This window comes from Bufo gargarizans, chromosome 11 (genome assembly GCF_014858855.1).
Source record: "Bufo gargarizans isolate SCDJY-AF-19 chromosome 11, ASM1485885v1, whole genome shotgun sequence".
NCBI classification, from domain to species: Eukaryota; Metazoa; Chordata; class Amphibia; order Anura; family Bufonidae; genus Bufo; species Bufo gargarizans.
The window spans coordinates 85330150-85348317 of record NC_058090.1 but is presented as its reverse complement, the minus strand read 5'-3'; the positions used below and the strand labels follow the sequence as shown (position 1 = coordinate 85348317).

The following is an 18168-nucleotide window of genomic DNA, read 5'->3' as shown; positions in this document are numbered from 1 at the left end:
TCAGATGGCGATCAACTTGGTTTTGTTACCAAAGGGAACTTTTATTGTTAACTACTGAACCTGGAAGACATATTGATGATAAAAGATTGTGGAATGAGTATAGAGGAAGCCTGAGCAGTGAAACTGATGGATCCTTACACATCAATAAATTATCACTGCGAGATCAGAGGTTCTATGAGGCACAATTATGATCTCCAGAAGAAGATTAAATCTTTGTGTGTTTTAATTACAAAAAACTAAATGGCTGCACACTATTATATATACAAACAATAGAGCTAAGAAATGGGGGTCATTCTAGATAAAAGTGGTACAATACCCACTATAAATGAATAATGGAAGCTCTTAGCGCACATACGTGTCGGGCCCATCTACCAGGCGTCAAGGTGGTTACCGCAGATGGGTCCCTATCACTAAATATACTGCCTCACTTTGGACTTACTTAAGCCTACAATATTCAGGGCAGTGTAGGAACCAGCTACAAACGTACTCTGCTCAGAAGTCCCAGGTAGATGGGTGTGTTCAGTCTAAAAGAGGTGCTACCCTCAATATATTGCAAGAAAATTTAGACTAGAACCTTCAGAATCACAGGTGCATAGCCATTTTGTTTTTTGTAATTATGTTTGCTTCATGGATATGCACCTGTGAGTCTGAAGGTTCTAGTCCAAATTTTCTTGCAATATATTGAGGGTAGCACCTCTTTTAGACTGAACACGCCGATCTACCTGGGACTTCTGAGCAGAGTACGTTTGTAGCTGGTTCCTACACTGCCCTGAATATTGTAGGCTTAAGTAAGTCCAAAGTGAGGCAGTATCTTTAGTGATAGGGACCCATCTGCGGAAGCCACCTTGACGCCTGGTAGATGGGCCCGACACGTATGTGCACTAAGAGCTTCCATTATTCATTTATAGTCGGTATTGTACCACTTTTATCTAGAATGACACCCATTTCTTAGCTCTATTGTTTGTATATATAACGGTGTGCAGCCATTTTGTTTTTTGTAATTACTGTATAAAAGTATTATTAATGTGTATTTATATGTATTTTACAAAGAGAAATTATCATCAAGAGACATCAAGATCAACCATAGCCTCACCAGGAATGACACTTGTTCACTGGGTTTGTTATGTACCGTGGACATACGAGATGTGAATATAACATGGAGGAATGCACACAGCGGTCATCCCCGGGGAATACTGTCAGAAAGGTGATCTACCTTTCATTGTCTACTTGAAGTATCTGGTTAACTGGGCTGAAGATCCTGGTGACAGCTAAACACTTCAGTGTTTGGTCAGTGATTCCCATCAGTGATTCTAGGACAAAACAAGGTGTGGTCCAAAACTCTGAACAAGGGCAGATGTTTCCATTTTACCTTTATCAATGGAGGCTCCATTCCTGGTTTTGGTTTACAAATCACTGATGGAAATCACTGAAGTGTGGACTAGGACTAATTATAAGGCTTCTTTGCTGTAAGGACGATGATGCTGAAGACGTACTTTTGCCCCAGGGGACCGGGTTCTGGTACTTATCCCTAGTGGCAACGACCCTTTGAGGTCATAGAAAAAATACATTCGTCAGCCTGGTAAGAGGAAGCCCGAGCAAGTAGTGTACCATATTAATCAAACCATGGAAAGATCGACTATCACTGGCTGCAGACACCTCATTCCCTTCAGAGTAGCTGTGCTCTGAGAATCCCTTGTTGTCAGAGGTAACAGTATCGGACTCCCTTTCACAGACCCAAAAGGTAGAAGTGAAAGGGTTCCTCTTTAAGAATAGGGACTTTTTCTCTGAAGTCCCAGGTTGCACCTCTCTCATTAAGCATGACATCTTTACTGAACCTGGTGAAAAGGTTAAGCTGTGGCCATAAAGAATATCGGAGGCCAGGATAGGGGTTGTTCCTGAGGAGGTGAGGAAAATCTTGGAACTTGGAGTAATTGAAGAGTCCCATAGCCAAAGGTCCAGCCCCATAGTTCTTATTCCAAAACCAGACCGTAGCTGGAGGTTTTGCAATGACCTCCATAAGCTGAACTCTATATCCAAGTTTGATGCTTACCCGATGCCACAAGCTCATTGACCTGCTCGCTAATGTCCGGTATATTACCACTCTAGATTTAACCAAAGGGTACTGGCAAATACTGCTGACAGAAGAGGTCAAAGAGAAAACTGCCTTTGCAACTCCAGATGGTCTGTTCCATTATGTTGTCTTACCGTTTGGTTTGCATGGAACACCTGCAACTTTTCAGAGGGTAATGGATACAATTTTAAGACCCCACAGACGGTATGTTGCAGCATATCTGGATGACATAATAATGCAAAGTCCAGACTGGGAATCCCATCTACCCAGAGTGCAGGCGGTTATCGATTCCCTGTGTGAGGCAGGTTTCACAGCCAATCCCAAAAAATGTGCCATTGGTCTGGAGGAGGCCAAGTATCTGGGTTACAGATAAATAAAATTAAAGCTATACAAAGATGGCCTCAGCCTGTAAACAAGAAGTAAGTCCATGCTTTTGTGGGGTTTACAGGCTACTAAAGAAGGTTTATACCAAATTTTGCCTCCCTTGCAGTCCCTTTGACAGACCTGACAAAAGGTAAAGACTTATGATCAAGTGGACATCAGAGGCTGAAAAATAATTTCTGTGTGCTCAGCCGGGGCTGATAACCTGGATTTTAGAAAAGGGTTTGTCCTTCAAACTGATGCATCTGATGTGGGACTGTGGGCGTTACTGTCACAGGTACGGGATAGTGAAGAACACCCTGTACTTAAGTAGAAAGCTCAATGACCATGAGAGAAAATATGTGATCATTGAAAAAGAGTGCCTAGCCATTAAATGGGCCCTGGAAGCACTCTTGAATTAGTCACCGATCACGCTCCCCTCAAATGAATGTGTGAAAATAAGGAGAAGAATAGGAGGGTCACAAGATGGTTCTTAGCCTTACAGGAGTACAGGCCAGGAAACCAAATGGGAAATGCGGATGCATTATCCAGAATCTTGTGTCCAGATGTGTTCCAGCCCCGGGTCTAAAACAAGGGGGGGTGACAGAGTATCTGAAGAAGTGGTGGATGGGGTATATGTTTGTCCAAGGTTCCTCACTTCATGGTTTTATTGAAAAGCAACCAGGGTATGTGAATGGCAGACATCTGCTGTTGTCTGTTAGGGTTTGTTGAAAACCCGCTTTCAGGGCCTGCTGGAGTGGGGAGAGAGGGGTGGGCCCCCACTCCATCCGGACAGTCCGGGTATGCTGGCCTTATTTAAGTCAGGAGCCCAGTCACTTCTTTGCTCTCAGCCTGGGAACAGATCATCTGCTTGGAGCCTGTGAGAGCACTTCAGGAGCTATGGACTTGTTTGGTGCCCGGTATTAGGCCGGCACTGGGTTATTGAGGATTCACGCTGTATAGTTAAAGCCGGACAGGCAGAGGATTCTGTTTGTTAAATTTTATTTTATGTTCTGTACCTCAATCTGACAATAAAACTGGCTGAGGTCAGTTACACGAACTTCCTGCTGCTTGGACTGAAATTTCTACTGTGTGCCTGTCTACCCAGGAGATGACATCCCTGCTACCTAATCCCTTACAATTGGTGGAGGAGGCTTTAGGCACAAATTTTGGCACAAATTTTAGCACAAAATAACGAAACTGGAAAATTTTAAGGGTTGGAGTACCTTTTATTGCAATGCACCAAAGATTGTTTCTCTGCACCTCGGAAAATAGAGGATGTAGTTAAAGCTGTGTTGCAAGATTTTGCATCTCAACAGTAGGCTACCAGAGTGCAGCGGGAGGCTATCAGAGTGCAGCAAAGGACTCTGGAGGAAACAAGCTGCAGGCTCAACTGGAGTCTGCACAGGAGGCGCAAAGAAAAGACCGGGAGACCATAAAAGTGGTTGTGCAGCAACGGGTCCCAGGTATTGCAGATGCTACTCAGACCTCCATAAGGGCTAGCCATTTTCTATGAAAGATGACAACAGCAGATGATGTGGAAGCATACCTCACAACCTTTAAAAGAACTGCTGAGCGAGAGGGTTGGCCAAAGGAACAGTGGACAGGACTTTTGGCACCTTTTCTTTCAGGGAACCCCAAAAAGCATATTTTGACCTGGAAACTCGGGATGCTATGGACTATGACAAACTCAAAAAGGAGATTCTAACACGCCTTGGAGTTATTGTTTCTGTCCGCGCACAGCGTGTGCCCAACTGGGTCTACAACATGGACGAACCTCCACGCTCTCAAATGCACGACCTCATTCACCTTACCAAGAAGTGGTTGCAGCCAGAGATGCTAACGGGCTCACAGATGGTAGAACGGATGGTAATGGACTAGTACCTGTTACCTTGCGCAAGTGGGTGAACCATGGAGACCCCAAAAATGCTGACCAAATGGTGGAGAGGTACACAGCAGCTGAGGAGCTGATGAGTTTGCCCCAGCACCCACTAGCCCCATGTCAGAGATCTTCAGGACCTCCTGATAAGACTGCTCCAAGGGAAAAGGAGGTTGGCAGATCTAAAATGTTTGTACATGCCAGTGGAGATACTGAAGGCCCAGCCTCTAGGAGGTCTGTGGCCGATAAGAGACTCAGTAAGGACTTAATCAAATGCTTCCGCTGTCAAATGCCAGGTCATATTGTTGCCAATTGCCCGGTGTATGGTGAACCAATGCAATGTGATGCCTCATATATAAACCGCCGCTTGTATCTGTATGCTCAGCTTGCGTGTGCTGCATTACCAAATAATGGGGGTGAGAAACAAATGTGCACCATTACTGTGGAAGGTAAAAATGTGGGGGCATTGTTAGACTTAGGCAGTATGGTCACTCTAGTTCCACCTCATGACGCAGCGGTCACGTGATGCACTTTTTTGCTAAGACGTAGACATCTGTGTCTATTGCAGGTGGATGGGACCATGAAAGTGATTGATTGCTATGCACATGCAGGTCTCCATTTGGGATCTCGTCTGTAGTGCACTGGCAGCTTTCTACGTCCATGTGGAGATATGTGAGTACATGCCAACACAATCTGGACACTTGGGACATTTTTTGACACATTGGATAGGTCTCTCCTTTTATACGCATATACATGCTTGGAGATTTATATTTGGACTCTTTTTTTGGACATTTGTGACGAATAGATGTGACATCCTTATATGTCATTGTGTTTGGTGTATGTCTTAGCTTTTTGGTTGCCTCACTGCCCCTTTTCCCTCATTGTCATGTGCCTATGTCATGTCCCCTCAGGTGTAGTCCACCTTTTTTTATCTGATGCATCATATAATATACAATACATTTTTTATGTATTATTCAATAAAGTATATTTATATTTTGCTACTATACCCGTTTTAGTCTCAGTTTATCTGTTGTTTGTGTATGCTTATGTACACTGAGTGGGAACGTTACTATAGGGTACTCTCTATCACATAGGATCACTATTAGCGAACGCAAATCTATGTGTATTTTGTGACTGTTGTATTTTAATCATTCTAGTTAAAGCAGACTTGGTAAATCTCAGAAAATGCCAGGTGAAGATACCTAATCCCTTACACTGTCAGATACACTGTAAGAAGTCCACTTCATGTACTGTAGTAACTTCCTGTGGTAGTCCCTGTAGATGTTGCTAAGCTCCTTCTAGTCTCCACATCCTGTCTCAGAAATTCTCATTTCATTACAAAGCTATGAAGATGCTGCTGCGTTTGCTGCTCTCCATGATGATTGTCCATCAGCCATGTAAGTGTTCTTCGTAGATTGTTGTGAATATTTAAAATCCGGTTCTGCGACCTCTACAAAAACTAGAGTTCATTGGATGACGACCAATATGGCTGACATTCTTTGCGCTTTAGAGTATGTAGAGGTTGCGTATGAGGTGCTGGCTTGTTTAATATCAAAATCATGGATTGCATATGTATCAAATCGTTGTTTTTTTTACACACTAAAAGCACACAGAGCTATGGGGACTGGATATTGCGGATGTGCTAGCTGCCATCTAGCAACCCATGTCCTCAGCTCTATACCCAAAATCCCGATGACAGGTTCTTATTAAAGGCTTAAACATTGACTTATAGGACAGCTGCCTTACATCTGGTGGCATCAGAGGCAGAGCTGGTTAAGAGCTCATTTGCATCCCTTCCTTCCCAGAAATCCAGAGGAGCACGTATAGCCTAGAAGTCTCCTCAAGCCGATTAAGGTGCTCTCTCCCCAAGCTGAGATAGTACCCCCAAAATCTCAAATGAGACATTTTAGTCTGTTCTACTTTTCTGTATTTGGTGGAAAATCAAAATGATCATAGTAATAATCTTTATCTATATAGCACCCTACTCGCAAGAGCTTACAATCTATGAGGAGATGGGGGCGTGACACAAAAGGTAAAATGGGGTTATAAAGTCGTCCAACCATTTTTGTACTAGATAGAGTAGTGCAGACAGAGCTGTATGAGCTAGTACATTGAGTGTGTGGGGGGGGCTGGCTAACGGGCAAGAGTCAGTTTAGGGAACTTGATAAGCCTGCCTATTAATATTTTAAAGTGAAGGAAGTTGGGAATTAACCCCTGCTTGTCCAGGGTAGTGCATTCCAGAGGGCAGGTACAGCTTGAGAAAATTCTTTAAGATGTAAGTGAGAGGTTCAAATTATGGAGGATATTAATGTTAGTTTGTAAAATATTTTATTGTACAAGTCAAAAAGAATGTCATACTTTGAGGACATCAATGGCGTCGTATTATGCATCTGCATAATGCACAGTAGTATTGACATTAACATATACATAAAATCAACGATTTTGTATAGCCAAATGAGAACATGAACCTTAACATCAGACAGAGAACAAGGTCATATTAGTTGTATCGCACACCTTCCTAGTGAGGATATTAATGTTAGATCAATGGCAGAATGGAGAGAACGAGTAGGGTGGTAGATGGAAATGATGGAGGAGATGTATGGAGATGCAGCACTGTGGAGAGCACGGGTAGGGTGGGAGACTAAAATAAGAGAGGAGATGTATGGAGGTGCAGCACTGTGGAGAGCACAGGTAGGGTGGGAGACGTTAATGAGGGAGGAGGTGTATGGAGGTGCAGCACTGTGGAGAGCACGCGTAGGGTGGGAGACTAAAATAAGGGAGGAGGTGTATGGAGGTGCAGCACTGTGGAGAGCACGGGTAGGGTGGTAGACATTAATGAGGGAGGAGATGTATAGAGGTGCAGCACTGTGGAGAGCACGGGTAGGGTTGTAGATGGTAATGAGGGAGGAGATGTATGGAGGTGCAGCACTGTGGAGAGCACGGGTAGGGTGGGAGACTAAAATAAGGGATGTATAGAGGTGCAGCACTGTGGAGAGCACAGGTAGGGTGGTAGACGTTAATGAGGGAGGAGATGTATGGAGCAGCACTGTGGAGAGCACAGGTAGGGTAGTAGATGGTAATGAGGGAGGAGATGTATGGAGGTGCAGCACTGTGGAGAGCACAGGTAGGGTTGTAGATGGTAATGAGGGAGGAGATGTATGGAGGTGCAGCACTGTGGAGAGTACAGGTAGGGTGGTAGACAGTAATTTGGGAGGAGATGTATGGAGGTGCAGCACTGTGGAGAGCACGGGTAGGGTGGTAGACGGAGATGAGGGAGGAGGTGTATGGAGGTGCAGCACTGTGGAGAGCACGAGTAGGGTGGTAGATGGAAATGAGGGAGGAGATGTATGGAGGTGCAGACTGTGGAGAGCACAAGTAGGGTGGTAGACAGATCAGGAGGAGATGTATGGAGGAGCAGCACTGTGGAGAGCACAGGTAGGGTTGTAGATGGTAATGAGGGAGGAGATGCATGGAGGTGCAGCACTGTGGAGAGCACAGGTAGGGTGGTAGACAGTAATTTGGGAGGAGATTTATGGAGGTGCAGCACTGTGGAGAGCACGAGTAGGGTGGTAGACGGTAATGAGGGAGGAGATTTATGGAGGTGCAGCACTGTGGAGAGCATGGGTAGGGTGGTAGACGGAGATGAGGGAGGAGATTTATGGAGGTGCAGCACTGTGGAGAGCACGAGAGCACGGGTAGGGTGGTAGACGGAGATGAGGGAGGAGGTGTATGGAGGTGCAGCACTGGGGAGAGCAGCTGTATGAGGGCTTATACACGAGTTCTTACTGGTGGTATGATACTATGACTTTTTGTTGACATTTTTGAGAGGCGAGGGGACATAAAACAGCATTTCTGTTCTCAAGATAGGTCCTCAATATCAGATCGGCAGAGATCCCGGGAGAAAGCTGTGAGGATTTACACTTCTTGCTAGGCCAGTGACATCACTGTAGATAGGTCACATGACATAGTTGCAGCTCAGCCACCTTCAAGTCAGTGGGGCTCAGCTGTGATACTAAGCACAGACACTATACTATACACGACTCTTAGGTGAGCGCCACAGCTCCTTAGAACAGCTGATGGGGGGGGGGGGGGTTGCTGGGACTCGGACCCCCGCCAATGTGATATTGATGACTTGTCCTAAGGATAGATCATCAATATCATTTTTCTGATAAGCTCTGATCCTGACCTTTGCAGTATGAGCCCAGCTGTGTATTACATTACTATTGCCCTACCACTTACCATGATGTAACAGTACGTTATGAGGCGGGAAGAAGTTACAGTAAGTCCCTTTCAGGCCTGGTCATTAAGGTGTTAAAACAATCATTTATTTTCTATTATTTCTGTCCATTTACAAATTAATATTTTACAAGAAAAAAAGATTTGGGGAAGGAATAAAAAAAAAAACCACAAATGGTGTTAAAGGATTTAACAAGTGGTGGCCTATCTTCAGAGTATGCGCTGGTCCGACATCCACATCCCCGCTAATCAGCTGTTCTGTAGTAGCTCTGCACCAAAGTCTACGTCAGGACTATATAGCTCCGTCCATTGTGCTGTTACCAGCTCTGTCCACTACAGAACGGACGCAGCGGTATAGTTCCAGCGCTGAAGGAACTTGTGGTGTCAGACCCCTGATGATCAGATAGAGAGAGCAGATCCTGAAGATAGGCCATCACATCTAAAATTGTGGAATGCCCCTTTAAGTAAGACTAAAGTATTAAGTCCCGCAACAGAATAATCTACTGAAATTGCTTTCTATCAGGTGTCGTCTGTGGACTGGAACATGTATCTGCTGCTGAAGGAGGAGAAGTCATTCTACGTGTCCCTCGGTCAGAAAACACAGTCATCAACTGGATTTTGTTACCAAGTGGAACTGTTGTTGCTATAACTGAGCCTGGAAATCCTATTTATGAAAAAGCTTTGAGGAACGAGTATAGAGGAAGAGTGAGCAGTGAAGATGATGGATCCTTACACATCTATCATTTATCACTGAAAGACCAGGGGGTCTATAGAGCTCAATCACTAGATGAGAGGATCTGTGTAAAGTTTAATCTCACGGTGTACGGTAGGTTACTCTGTCTTCTTCTCTGTCTTACCTGTCTACACCACCATGTATCAGATGTAACACCTCTGAAGGTCTTGCTCTTTGAAGCCAGGAGCACATCATGATACAGTTGCAAGAAAAAGTAAGATGACCCTTTAGTGATACCAGAATTTCTTCACTGATGACTAATCAAAGTTGTCCCAATTACTCTCTAGGTCAGAATTACAGGCAGACACAATCTCACATAACTAATCACACCTACACAGTTGTCTTGTTTGTGTGTTTTATTGAGCGCGCTGAACAAACATCAACATTGCAGGGAGAAAAAGTAAGTGAACCTCTGTGTGAATGACCTCTCCAAAAGTTTATTGGCTAAAGGTGGTACCGGTAAAGTTGTACTAATATGTATAGTATAATTGTACTATTTGTGTACAGAGTGGCCGAACTACATATGTGTATGGTAAGGTGATACTACTTATGTGTGTGGTATAATAGTACTACTTACATGTACAGTGTTGCAGTACTACTTATTGGTATTATTTATTTGTTCAGTTTGGAAGTACTACTTATGTGCATAGTATAGTGATACTATTTATGTATATGGTATAGCGAACCACGTTTACAGTGTAGAAGTACTGTTAATGTGTATTTATGTGTCTTTTACAGAGAACCTGTCATCTGGAGACATCAATATCAACCACAGCCTCACCAGGAATGACACTTGCTCACTGAGTTTGTTGTGCGCAGTGGACAAACGAGATGTGACTATAACATGGAGTAATGCACAGAGCGGTCATATAAATGTGACCGGAGGTGTCCTGTATGTACCTCCCAGTGATGTGAACCTCACCTATACCTGCACCGCACGTAACCCTGTCAGTAATGTCTCCAAGACTGTGATCCCCGGGGAATACTGCAGGAGAGGTAATTCTATGTCCACACTGGTGTCATTCATTGTGGTCCTACATGTAGAGGTGTGACAGCACTGACGGTCCCATAGGGGTAATTCCAGATGAGATAAGTGTCAGGCTCTAGCCCCTGAGCCCCAAAGCACTGCAGCACTCACTTATCTTCTTGGCAAAAGTTGAGAAAGTTTATTCACCAAGAAGAATTGCTTGGAAGAAAGACGAGACAGAGGGGAGATGAGAGAAACTGCTAAATACATGAAGGGAATCAACAAGGGAAAAGAGGAGAGAAGATTTAATAGAAGAAAAACTGCTACAAGAGGACATAGTTTTAAATTAGAGGGGCAAAGGTTTAAAAGTAACATCAGGAAGTATTACTTTACTGCAGTGCTTCTCAAATAGTGGGGCGCCAGGCTCCGTAAAGGGGGGCTCGTTCAGGGCCGGCCTTTGGGGTGTGCGGGCTGTGCGGCCAACAGCTCGCAGTGTAATATGCGGCAGGGAGATGAGCGCTTCCATTGTGGAAGCGCTCATCTCCCTTCCTCTGATCAGAGGCCGGCGCAGGCGCTGGACGCGATGTACGGAGCGGGGGCAGGGGGAGGGACTGGGAGGAGGAGCTGGGGGCCGGCAATAGCGGTGGGGCGGTGCGGTCACTGTACTATAGCCCCGCCCCACCGCTCCCTCCGGTATACTAATATAAAATGTATTATTGAATTAAAAGTTATTAAACATGCCCCCCTCACTCCTAATAGTACCGTATATCCGAATTTCTTCTGTATAATGCCGGCAGGCAGGCCGGGCGGCCGGCGCGTCCCTCAGTGATGTCACGTGCCTGCGCCGCCTGCTTTATGAATGAATCAGGCGGTGCAGACAAGTGACGTCACTGAGGGATGCGCGGGCCGCCCGGCCCGCCTGCCGGCATTATACAGAAGAAATTCGGATATACGGTACTATTAGGAGTGAGGGGGGCATGTTTAATAACTTTAAACGGCGGCGGCGGCGGGCACACGGAATCTGTGGATGGCACAGTTAAGGGGTGGGGGTCTGTGGATGGCACTGTTATGGGCTGGGGGGCACTGTGGATGGCACATATATAACAGTGCCAGCCACAGATCCCCCTGTAACAGTGCCAGCCACAGATCCCCCCCATAAGTATCCGTCATCCACAGATCCCACCATAAGTGTCCGTCATCCACAGATCCCCCCATAAGTGTCCGTCATCCACAGATCCCCCCATAAGTGTGTGTCCGTCATCCACAGATCTCCCCATAAGTGTCCGTCATCCACAGATCCCCCCATAAGTGTGTGTCCGTCATCCACAGATCCCACCATAAGTGTCCGTCATCCACAGATCCCCCCCATAAGTGTCCGTCATCCACAGATCCCCCCATAAGTGTCCGTCATCCACAGATCCCCCCATAAGTGTCCGTCATCCACAGTTTCCCCCATAAGTGTCCGTCATCCACAGATCCCCCCCATAACAGTGTCCGTCATCCACAGATCCCCCCCATAACAGTGTCCGTCATCCACAGATCCCCCCATAACAGTGTCCGTCATCCACAGATCCCCCCATAACAGTGTCCGTCATCCACAGATCCCCCCATAACATTACTGGCAAGGGGGGGGGGGATGTTATTACTAGCGGGGGCTGTTATTACTGGCACAGAGGGGCTGTTATTACTGGGGGCTGTACTTATAACAATTTTATAGACAAATGATACTATTTACAGTCGCGCGGGGGGCGCAAAATGTTTTCTTCTTCCTAGGGGGGGCATGACTGAAAATAATTGAGAAGCACTGCTTTACTGAGAGAGTAGTGGATGCATGGAATAGCCTTCCTGCAGAAGTGGTAGCTGCAAATACAGTGAAGGAGATTAAGCATGCATGGGATAGGCATAAGGCCATCCTTCATATAAGATAGGGCCAGGGGCTATCCATAGTATTCAGTATATTGGACAGACTAGATGGGCCAAATGGTTCTCATCTGCCGACACATTCTAGGTTTCTAAGAATGCATTTTTCTTGGTGAAAAAAAAACCCATCTCATCTTTTGCAAAGACAAGTGAGTGCTGCAGTGTAATTCATTTTCTTCATCATTCATTGGGGGTGACCCTAATATAAAGCATATGTCCACCCTTCTTTGTTACACATCGGAATCTGCCTTCTTAACTGTGGGATGAAAACGCTAGTGACTGCTAAGTATAAGGCTTCTTTGCACTGAGGACCATGATGCTGACGACACAAACCTAAAATGTTAATATAATCTCATTTAATACCAAAGAAAAAAGGGTTGTCTCGTCTCGCCGTTACTTACCGGAAACGGCATAGCTTGCTACTCTGTTTCTGTAGCTCTCACCCACCGCAATGGGAGCTTCTGAAACAGCAAGCGCTGGAGCGCTCTGCTGTTTCCCGGCCAGCTGGTGGTCGGGACCTTAGTATCGGCAAGATGAGACAACCACTTTAATCATTTCATCTTTTTCAGATTTGACAAGAGAAAACCAAAAGGATCTCGGTACATTACATATGATACGTTGGGTGTTATCCGGCGTTGTGTTACTCATCACCTGCTGTGTCTTCATTCATCACGTAAAGAGTGAAGTCAAACAACCCTCCGGTAGATGCTGAAGACGCCTCTTCAACTAGCTGTGCCTTATGGGAGGAAAGCGACCTTCTCACTTCTCAAAGTTATTTTCTTTACTATAAACCAAAAAGTCTGTGTTTAAATAGGGAAAGAATTGAATCCCAGGTCCTTTCCTCAAGAGCTGGAGATGGTGGTGTGAAAAAGGATATGTCGGTAGACTCCACTGTATCCAATGACACAACCCAACCTCCATAAGGGCAGGAGGATGAAGATACAAGGTCATACACTATAGCTATAGGCAATAGTCCAGACATTTTTGAAAGCTTGCTCAGCAAACAGCTCATTTTCATCACAGTTAGGGATCACGCACACGAACGGTTGCCGCCCGTTCCTTGCATTGGGGACTGCAAATTGTGGTCCCTAATGCACAGGCACCATTCAACTTGAATAGGTCCGTGATCTGCCTGTACTGCAAAAAAATATAACATCAATTTTTTTGCGGTGTGGATGCATGGACAGAAAGCACTTCCGTGGGGTTCCATGCCTCCATTCCACACCACTCCTTCCGGATTGTGGACCCATTCACGTGAACGGGTGAACCCACTGTTTGCCACCCGCAATTTTGGCACTGGCCGTGTGCATAAGACCTTATCTCCAGCATCTTCATAGAAATGAATGGATCTGTGTCACACTTTTCCGGCCAGGTCCTCCGTCCTTTTCAGGGCAGTTCTACAGGGTACGGGGCCACCATTCTTGTGATCAGTTGGGGTCACAGCGGTAAGACCCCCTCCGATCTGAATGTTATCCCCTCGTTATAACCGGAATACCCCTTTAAGGGCGGGTTCACACTAGCGTTATGGAGTCTGTTATAGCTTTCCATTATAACAGGGTTATAACGGAAAATAACGGGATCCATAGGATGTAATGCAAAACGGAAGCCTTTAAGCGGCATTCCGTTTTGTCTCCGTCCTTAAAGAAGTCTATGGGAAAACATAACGGATCCATCTGGGTCCGGTTATGCAAGACGGAAAACAAAGTCCTGTCGACCCACTTCTATGGGTCTGATGGAAATAGCCGAACCAGCTCTCGCCTATTTTCTGCGGCCCCATAGAAATGAATGGAGGCCGGCTGCGCATGCGCAGTGCGCCCTCCACCACTTCCAGGGCTCCGTTTAGGAGATACATGCTTCCCAGCAGGCAACATTTTTCCAATATGGCGTTTGCTGTGCAGTAAAAATGTTTTGATATTTGAATACTTTGGACATTTTCAGACATGTTGATACTTGTTATGTTTTATTTTTTATTGTATATTTTAATATATAACATTAGGAAAGGAAATAATTTGTATTTTTATTTTTGGTTTTTTATTTTTTACTTTTTTAAAACATTTTCATCTTTTCACTGTAATATTTTTGTCCCCTTAGCAGTGAACTTGAACATGCGATCTTTTGATCTCTTGTTCCATAGACTGCAATAGAATACTAATGCAGTCTTTGGGATTTTCACAGGCTGCCTATCAGGCTTTGCCTTTTAGACTTTTCAGCACTGGGAGTCTGTACAAGGACCCAGGCTGTCATGGCAACTGATAGGAGCCCCATAATTTAGCGGTGGTGACTCCAGTTGAAGGACAGATCAGCCCGCACCCCCTGTCTAACCCTACAGGATTGCGCAGTCACTATGGATAGCGGCATCTGAGGGGTAAATGTCCAGGATCAGCATCATCTCTGACCCCGATCACTGCCGGAGTACAAGTAATTAGTCCTTGTATGCCATTTAACCCCTTAGTGACCAGCCTGTTCTGCATTTTATTTTGCTGTTGATGTAGCCATATGAGGGCTTGTTTTTAGCAGGTCATAGTTTTTTATACATAATTTTAGGGTAAAGCTAACTTATTGATTAACTTTTATTAGCTCTTTCTCTGGGATGGGAAAAAAACAGCAATACCACCATTGATTTTTTTAGGTTGTAAACATTCACTTTGCAGCATAAATAAAATGATAACTTTATTCTCTGGGTCAGTACAATTACAACAATACCAAATCTATATAGTTTTTATAAGTTTTATTGCTTGTGCATCCACACATCCCAAGACTCTGGAACTTTGTGACGGTTTGATTTTTCGGGATCGATCCCTGTGGAACCCACCCTGAAATGGACAAAGCGGCTGGTTGGACTACATGTTGCCGCTCCTTACATTTCTAGTCGTGCTCTGTACTCGTCTGTCTCCCATAAAAAATGGAGTGGCGTATGACATGTATTCCAACTAGCCACTCTGTCCATTTCAGAGTAGGCTTCACAGGGTAAGGAGTCCCCATTTTCGTGATGGATTTGGAAAGGGGATAACTCTTTCAACTGGAATACCCCTTTAAGTCTTATGGTGCCTGGACACATCCTTGGAGCACATTCCTCAGAGGACACTGTGGAAGATTATATTGTTAGCATGGCAACCTGTAAAAAAGTTGCAGTGCTTACTCTGACGTTGCGGTCCACCCCATGATTGCATTGCAGATAGAGAAGTATTACACTCCATTCCTAGGTGCTGGTGCAAGAATTGGCTAAAAAAGTGCAGTGTAAGCAATATTGCTTCAAAGGGGCTTTCTGGGCCTTATCTGGATAGGTTATCAGTATCTTAACGCATGGGGGTCAGACACCCAGGACCACCACCAATTAGCTGTTTGAGAAGGCACTGGCGCTTGTGTAGGAACTTCAGCCTTCTCGCAGCTTACCAGGTACAGTACCATACACTGTATAGAGGCTGTGGTTGGCATTGGAGCTCAGAGGCATCCACATGAATGGGGCTGAACTAGGCCTAGGCTATGTGACCCATGAATGTGACATCACTCCCTAGGGAAAGCAGCAATTGGCAGGGGTCCTTGGTGTCAGACCCCCAACAATCAGATAATGATGGATAATAAGTCTCTGACAACCCTTTTAAAGGGACATTTTGGCCTAATAACTGCCTTTGCAGCCATGTGACCTGTTCAAAACTGTGGAAAGTGCACTTATGTAACATCTGCCGGTCCATGCATGCTGAGAACTGTCACTGATGTGCCTCAGCTTGCATCTTCGGTACAGAAATGTTCCACTGCAAAACTGTTTCCGCCACTGCGCACCTCACAATTTGTCACCATCAAGGGCATCCTGAACCATCAGAAGCAGGAGAACCCCATGTGATCAACAGACTTTTTACTTGAGTGTTTATCTTTTATTCTTAACTACAGTACAATGGTGATAAAATATTTCACCAGCAATGTGGTACAGCTATGGGCAGTAAGGTAGCACTCACTTATGCTAATCTTTTTATGGGGGTGTTTGAGGAGGATTTCATATGGGAAATTACTATATATAGAGAGAACACAGTGTTCTATATAGGAGGTACATTGATGATCTTTTTGTTATTTGGAATGGGGACTCTAACTTGTTGAACATGTTTTATAGTTTCTAAATCATAACAGCTGGGCATTTCTTTATCTATAGATTTTAAGCAGAAACAGATTGCAATTTTAGATATCGACATCTCTCATAGTAAAAAAAAACACTTTACAACAGTTGATAGCAACAGTTATCTTTACTATACTAGAAACCAATACAATAAATGGCTTAATAACATTCCATACAGTCAGTTTAAACATATCCATAAAAATTATACCACAGGTTCCTCTTCCTATAACAATCCAAGAAATTAGAGAAGAGGTTCTTTGATAAAGGTTACCCCAAGAAAGTGATCGATGAGACACTACAACGTAGAAAGGCCCTCAGTCAAGCACAGTGTCTAACGTCTCTTCAGACTTAATAGCGTCATCACTACTTATTCGGGTGCACATCACAAAGTACGCTGTATCCTAGAAAAACACTGGCATATTTTATTACAAAATATTCCCCAGACACCCAGAAATCATTTTCCGAAGGGCCCCTACTGTCAAGAACATTTAGCCCCTAGCCGCTTGAAACAGCACAAATTAGTCAACAAAGAGGAACCATCCAAGAAGAGGACTCTTTATGGTAAGAGCAGTGAGACTATGGACTCTTTACGGTAAGAGCAGTGAGACTATGGATCTCTCTGCCTGAGGAGGTGGTGATGGTGAGTACAATAAAGGAGTTCAGGAGGGGCCTGGATGTATTTCTGGAGCGTAATAATATTACAGGATATAGCTTCTAGAGAGGGGTCGGGGATCCAGGGAGTTATTCTGATGCCTGATTGGAGTCGGGAAGGAATTTCTTATTCCCCTAAAGTGGGGAAAATTGGCTTCTACCTCAAAGGGGTTTCTTGCCTTCCTCTGGATCAACTTGCAGGATGACAGGCCGAACTGGATGGACAAATGTCTTTTTTCAGCCTTATATACTATGTTACTAATACACAAAATCCGGACAGCGTGTATGTGGCATGCAGTACGTTGGTTGCACCACACAAGAACTCCATAATCGCATCAACCAGCACCACCATAACATCCAAAAAAGTTTCTTGAAACAAGACCTCTATAAGCTCTGGACCACAAAGATGCTAAGTGTATAATCCTCATTCCTATTGCTCATGTGCCTTTACATACTTATAATCATTTTGTGGTACTTAGACATGAAATAGCTGAAACAGTGTTATAATGCATTTCTGTATAACACGCCAACTCAGTACCGAACATACCTCATAGATTGTAAGCTCTAGGGTCTTCATTCCTCTTGTTGTAATTGACTTGTCTGTTGCTATGTCATTTAGCTGAACTGTAAAGCGCTGCGGAATATGTTGGCGCCATAGAAATAGAGATTATTATGCCCATACAGGACTTAACTGACCTCTAGTGGCCAGTTTTAGGAATGACAGGGCCATCAGTGAGTATCCCCTAGAATAAAAAAGTGTGTGTTTGCAATTTTAATTTAATTTTATTTTCTGTATCTAAATTATTTTGTTTTAAACTGTAACTATTTATTGAAAGTTTCAACAAAGTCCAACAGTACAGTGTCATAGGCAATCCAAATCTGTTGTCCATGCATGAAGTCCCAACTGCACGCAGAGGAAGGACTAGTCCATGTGCCTGTGGCTTGGTCATTAAACAGATTTAAATAGTGGACAACCTGCCAAGGGAAGAAGGATAAGAGAAAGGGGGGGAGGAAAAGACAAGGAAGGGAGGATTGGGAAGCCAGAAAAGGGGAAACACATGAGGAAGGGGAGAAAGCAGGCAGCAACAGTATCACCGATCCAATATAAACCGTAATGAAGCAAGTGCGCATCATCAGAGATTGGGTATACACATAGAATTAGCATTCAAATGAGATTGGGTAGTGAATGTGCAAATCTTTTCCCAGTATTTTCATCCTGTGAGTCGGCATAGAGGACCTCATG

At 44.5% G+C, this 18168-nt stretch overlaps 1 protein-coding gene and 1 long non-coding RNA gene across 3 annotated transcripts in view; both read left to right on the top strand.

The window, feature by feature from the left end:
- Positions 1 to 5650: 5650 nt before the first annotated feature.
- The window catches only part of LOC122921720 (SLAM family member 9-like), a 48680-nt gene continuing 36162 nt past the window's right edge, over positions 5651 to 18168 (top strand). Inside the window, exons 1-2 of one of the 2 annotated variants that reach the window (XM_044271911.1) lie at positions 5651 to 5707; positions 9070 to 9372. In XM_044271911.1, coding sequence (XP_044127846.1) covers positions 5656 to 5707; positions 9070 to 9372 — 355 coding nt within the window. In that variant the 5' untranslated portion in view covers positions 5651 to 5655. Of the gene's footprint in view, positions 5708 to 6299; positions 6343 to 9069; positions 9373 to 18168 lie in introns of those variants that run through there. The other variant, XM_044271912.1, reaches the window with a different exon arrangement.
- Positions 9383 to 14810, top strand: LOC122921721. The gene is made up of 3 exons (XR_006387060.1): positions 9383 to 9679; positions 10018 to 10275; positions 12736 to 14810. It is a non-coding gene; the product is annotated as an uncharacterized LOC122921721 (long non-coding RNA).